The sequence below is a fragment of the Urtica dioica genome, chromosome 8 (genome assembly GCF_054948205.1).
Source record: "Urtica dioica subsp. dioica isolate 48M chromosome 8, U.dioica_male_clone48M_v1_H2, whole genome shotgun sequence".
Lineage (NCBI taxonomy): Eukaryota > Viridiplantae > Streptophyta > Magnoliopsida > Rosales > Urticaceae > Urtica > Urtica dioica.
Window position 1 is genome coordinate 12,077,147 of NC_142763.1, and position 5,797 is coordinate 12,082,943.

General features: G+C 38.1%; 1 protein-coding gene across 1 annotated transcript; it reads left to right on the top strand.

The window, feature by feature from the left end:
* Window positions 1–2,015: 2,015 nt before the first annotated feature.
* Window positions 2,016–4,784, top strand: RPT2B (AAA-type ATPase family protein). The gene is made up of 6 exons (XM_089622907.1): window positions 2,016–2,600; window positions 3,302–3,547; window positions 3,677–3,846; window positions 3,934–4,150; window positions 4,260–4,400; window positions 4,496–4,784. The coding sequence occupies exons 1-6, from the start codon at window positions 2,118–2,120 to the stop codon at window positions 4,577–4,579; spliced, it is 1,341 nt and encodes a 446-aa protein (XP_089479033.1). The 5' UTR covers window positions 2,016–2,117; the 3' UTR covers window positions 4,580–4,784.
* Window positions 4,785–5,797: the final 1,013 nt, after the last annotated feature.

The window sequence follows — 5,797 nt, forward strand, 5'->3', positions numbered from 1 at the left end:
TGTTCACGGAAATAATTAGTAAATCGTATTTACTCTTAGATTAACCAAGTCCTCATCTCTAATCTTTTTCATGTTAGATTAACTACAAAATGTTACGGTAAATAAAATTTACTTTTGTTCATGTTACGGTAAATAATATTTACTGTTGTTCTTATTACGGTAGATAAATTTATTGATTTCTTGTTACGGTAAATAAAATTTATTGTTTTCTTGTTACGGTAAATAATATTTACTATTGTTCTTGTTACGGTAAATAAGATTTACTATTATTCTTGTTACGACAAATAATATTTAATATAGTTTTTGTTATTGTTAATTAGATTTACTAATTTTTTTGTTGTAGATAATATTATTTACTATGATAGTTAATAATATTGACTTAAGGGTATAATTGGAATATTGGAATGTTGTCATGATAAATTAGCTATTTTCCTAAATATGTTAATAGTTTGGCTATAATTTTAAAGTAGGGGTGTCATTTTGGCTAGTTCTTTAGCCGGCCCTAAAATATAATAAATTTATAAGCTATAAATTATGACATTGTATTTATATTCATCATAAATTATTCTATATATGCTGAACATAACAAAACTAAAATTTATCACGTATAAATAGGGCTAAGAATTGATAATACGTAATTTTTTTAAATTGATTTACAAATATAGAAACTCAATTTGAAATATATATAATTTTTTTATTCGGTCACAATTAATTTATGTTTATATTTTTATCCATATGAAATGAATTATATGTGTATGTTACAACATTTGGTTTAAATTTTATATAAAATAAAATTTTTAGTTGATATAGAAAAACACAATCCACTGCATTTGAAACAGAAAACAAAGGGAAATAATTCACTTTCATTCTCTCTAGAATGAGAGAAGAAATATTCTCTCACTCGCAAACATTTTTTTTCATGACAAACCAATGCTAAAAGTAAGCCAAATTACATTCCCTATCTAAAAGTGTCAAGAACTTGAGAAATCTAATTCTCATGTTATTCACTTAATAAGAGGAATATCTCACCACACACTTCCAGCGTGAAGTGAAGCGGAAAGCCATCACCACACACTTGTAGCGTGAAGTGGAGCGAGAAGCCACCACCACCAAACTCAAATCACTCCTTATAACTGTGGATTGATGGACGTTTCGGGTTTAGACCCCAAGGTGTTCTCTCTCTATCGGTTTCAAAATGAGTTGATTCCTCCTCGTTTATCATGATTCGAAAGTCTTTCGAAATTCTCGTCATTCATGTTCTTACCCCAATTTTTCTTGAGTATACCGAACCCTTGATAAATGACTTTGAACTTATTTAGACAAGACATGTGACCAAGTCCGAACGCATTAACAATACTTATAATTAGTATGTATCTAGTAGTACTTATACTAAGTAATTTATTCTAAGTAAGATTGTACGTAATCCGTGTAAGAAAATCAATCATTATATATCTTTGAAGTTTCAATTTTGACTAGGTATCATATTACAGGAAGAACGCTGGCATTAAACGCCGACGCACAACAAAATTCATACAGCAACTTTTGGGACTCCGCGGTAAAAAATAAAACTTTATAAAAATAAATAGATGATTACTCATAACTAATTATGAAAAAATTTTAACAAAATGGAATTTATGATTTCTTTGATGTCCTGCAACGAATTAAAAAATCAAGTGAAAAAGAGGAGCAGTATAATTTTAAGATTTAATTTCTTTGACCTCATCTAACTAATAAATGGCTAAAAAAAATTTAAATTATAGTAAAAAAATGTAAAAGACACAATCTCCAATTCACACGCTGTACTTATAACTGTAGATTTCATAGTTTTTTTTTCCCCCCAAGAGACAAACATCCTGATGTAGTGATTTCCGCAAATTTTTGAATCTCAGATCGATCTTGGGTTACTCTTTCGTACTAAATGGGCCTCATTCAAAAGCTTTTGGCCCAATTGAGAAACATAGCCCAAAATAAAGCCAGCCCACGAATTCTAATGAATACCCAAAGGCATGTCCTCTCTTTCTCACCCAGTTGCACAAAATTCTCTCAGATTGCTCTCATTTCAGTCTTGGTTTACTTGATCCCAAAGCCAACTCTCTCTCTCTCTCTCTAAACCAGTCATGGGCCAAGGAACCCCCGGCGGTCTGAACCGGCAAGGCCTCCCCGGCGACAGGAAGCCCGACGGCGGCGACAAGAAGGAGAAGAAGTTCGAGCCGGCGGCGCCGCCGGCACGCGTGGGACGGAAGCAGCGGAAGCAGAAGGGGCCGGAGGCAGCGGCGCGTCTGCCGGCGGTGACGCCATTGACGAAGTGCAAGCTTAGGCTTCTGAAGCTAGAGCGGATCAAGGACTACCTGCTTATGGAGGAGGAGTTCGTCACGAACCAGGAGAGGCTGAAGCCGCAAGAGGAGAAGGCCGAGGAGGACAGATCCAAGGTCGACGACCTCCGTGGATCGCCCATGAGCGTGGGAAATCTCGAGGAGCTCATCGATGAGAACCACGCCATCGTCTCTTCTTCTGTTGGACCCGAGTATTACGTTGGAATCCTTTCGTTCGTCGATAAGGACCAGCTCGAGCCTGGATGCGCGATCCTCATGCACAACAAGGTAACGATTTAGGGAAACTATGTTTTCGGAGTCCGATTTGGCTGTCTGTGTGTGTAGTTGTTTTAGGGTTTCGAAGTTTGTTTGCTTTTTTTTTTTCTTCGTCTTTTAGGGTTTTTTTTTTTTTTTTTTTTTTATCTAGAGTTCGGGGTGAGACCGAATTGGGCATCGCACTTCAATTTTGGGTCTGGGATTCTGGGTTTCTTACTTTCCTTTGTTAATTGAACCCTGAATTGGTTATCCCGTTCTCGTTAATTGTTAATTGAGAATTTGCGTCGATATATGATGGTGTGATGAGCGGTTGAGTTAGAAGATATATGTAGGGTATTATGATGTCGTTAATATAAGGTTCTAAAGTTTTTTTTTTTATATGAGTTTCAAGCAAAGTAACAATATAAGGTTCAAATCTTCTTGATGAGATGATGTTACACTCCTTTTCTATATGAAATAAAAAGTTGTCCTAATTACCTTTGATTTAGTAGGTTAGTTTCGTGCCTTTCTTTTTTGTCCAGGCTTGCTAAATAAGCCCCTGTCATCTGTTAAAGATTGGGATTTTCAATCCAATTTATATATTTTTTCTGGTCGTTGTTAAAACCTTAAGGTAATAGCATCTAGATTGTGACCTAACACTCTTATTTAGAAGCCTGTTAGTTGAATATTTCCTACATAGTTTTCAGCTCCTAATTGTTTCACTCTTGTTGCAGGTTCTTTCCGTGGTTGGGCTTCTTCAAGACGAAGTTGATCCAATGGTGTCGGTGATGAAGGTCGAGAAAGCTCCTTTGGAGTCCTATGCCGACATTGGTGGATTGGATGCCCAGATTCAAGAGATAAAAGAAGCTGTTGAGCTTCCATTGACCCATCCGGAGCTGTATGAAGACATTGGTATCAAGCCTCCCAAGGGTGTTATCTTGTACGGAGAGCCAGGGACTGGCAAGACTTTGCTCGCAAAGGTTTATTTTTTACCTTTATTCATAAGCTTTTGCACCTTGCAGTTACGGTCATTCGATAACACCGACTTGTTGAGTTATTTTTGTTCTGTCTATCTCAAAGTGTTTAATTATGAGATTGCTTGTTTTCAGGCGGTTGCGAACTCGACTTCAGCTACCTTCTTGCGTGTCGTCGGTAGTGAATTGATCCAAAAGTACTTGGGAGACGGGCCGAAACTGGTTAGAGAGCTCTTTAGGGTTGCCGATGATCTCTCTCCTTCAATTGTCTTCATCGATGAAATTGATGCAGTTGGAACAAAGAGGTTAGCTTCTAAAGATGCTCCAAATGTAATAGATTGTTGACCTAGGATGTGTTTGTAATTGTTGGATTTTTGTTTTTGTTTTTCTAGATACGATGCCCATTCGGGAGGCGAGCGTGAAATCCAGAGGACGATGTTGGAGCTCCTCAACCAGTTGGACGGTTTTGATTCTAGAGGAGATGTTAAGGTGATTCTTGCAACAAACAGAATCGAAAGCCTCGACCCAGCTTTGCTTCGTCCCGGTCGAATAGACAGGAAGATTGAATTCCCTCTTCCCGACATCAAAACAAGGAGACGCATCTTCCAGGTAATTCTAGAGTTTGGTCTGATCACAGTAGAGATAAATGAGAAGTACCCATAAAACTCAACTGATTAAATTCTCCGATTCTGCTTCTGTAACTTGTATGCTCATATAGATCCATACATCGAGGATGACTTTGGCCGACGATGTAAACTTGGAAGAATTCGTCATGACCAAGGACGAGTTTTCTGGAGCCGACATAAAGGCGATATGCACGGAAGCTGGTTTACTTGCTTTGAGGGAACGCCGTATGAAGGTGAGAGTTTTTTCTTTCTTTCTTTCAAGATTGTGGATTTGTTTCACTGGCTATTCGTTTGACTGATTTCATGGGACATGTGGTGATTGTTTTAGGTGACGCACCCAGACTTCAAGAAGGCGAAGGAAAAGGTTATGTTCAAGAAGAAAGAAGGGGTACCAGAAGGACTATACATGTGAAAAGCTTGTCCAAACTTGTTCATCACAGAACTGTTCGGGTTTTACTATTTTTCCAGTGTATTAGACCGTCGTTTTCAATTTTATTATACTTTTTTAAGTTTCCAGTGTTGCAAGATTGGCGGCTTTGTTGAACGTTGGAGGCTTTCAGTGTAGTCACATTCTAAATACACGAGCTTTCCACAGATCGGTCTCTGTGTTACTAATATTCTCATTTTTTGTTGTGTGCCTACCATTACCATTAGCCATTTCAGATTCCAATCATGTTTTACAAAGAGCCAGACCTCATGAAGGTTTTTCATAGAGAAATTTTATTAACTAGGCTCATTATAGCCAGTTACATAATACTTCTTTTAAAACACAAGACTGAAAAAAAAAAATTACAAAAGGAAAATGAACTAGGTTGAAGCTTCAGTGTAGACTTCTTACTTGGACAAGTTAAAAATATACTCGCAAAATCATGTCTAAATGTTGAATAAGTACATGTCTAAAATCAAAATAAAAGTCTGTCTTGCAAAAATAGTTTCCTTCATCCCCTTGTATACTATTTACACAATCGGAGGTCAATATAATTCTTCTTATGATGGTTTGTTTAACATTATCATCTACTAACCCGCTATTAAGCTAGTACATGCAAAATCAGCTTTATGTATGGCAACACCTCTAAACCTGAGTTGCTTAGGTCAGTCTCAGGAGAGACGAAGCTTTGACCAGAAGGAAAACACCCAGGGCAAGACAAAGGACCCCATGAGTAAATCTGTGTCCCTAACGGTCTCATCAGAAACACACGAACCTCTCAGCGTCCCCAGCGAACCCTCAAAGTGATCAGGGCATACCCGATGTATTCAAAGTTGATTTCGATGATCATAACGAGACACCTCCGACGATACTTGCAAGCCATCCCACAGCGTGATCAAATGATCCTACAAGAAGAGTTCATTCAGAGGATACCTAGTGGCACGACGATCTTGTCGACATTGTTTGACAATGCAATTTAACGATATGTGCGGCGATGTGATCCCCGACAACACAGTGAGACAAGCAATCTCACGATCCCATGAGTTTATCCGGGCGATCCATGTGGACGGTCCGACAATCGCGGCGGGGAATCTTTACGATCCCCACGAGGCAATCATGAAGGCGATTCCCATGATTCGATCTTAACTATGTGGTGAGACAATCCTGACGAGGGAATTCCAATTCTCTCTCTCTCTCTCTCTC

Coding starts and splice junctions, on each gene's coding strand:
- RPT2B (XM_089622907.1), top strand. CDS start 2,118: ATGGGCCAAGGAACCCCCGGCGGTCTGAACCGGCAAGGCCTCCCCGGC. Junction 3,548..3,676: donor GCAAGACTTTGCTCGCAAAG/GTTTATTTTTTA, acceptor GCTTGTTTTCAG/GCGGTTGCGAACTCGACTTC. Junction 3,847..3,933: donor GATGCAGTTGGAACAAAGAG/GTTAGCTTCTAA, acceptor TTGTTTTTCTAG/ATACGATGCCCATTCGGGAG.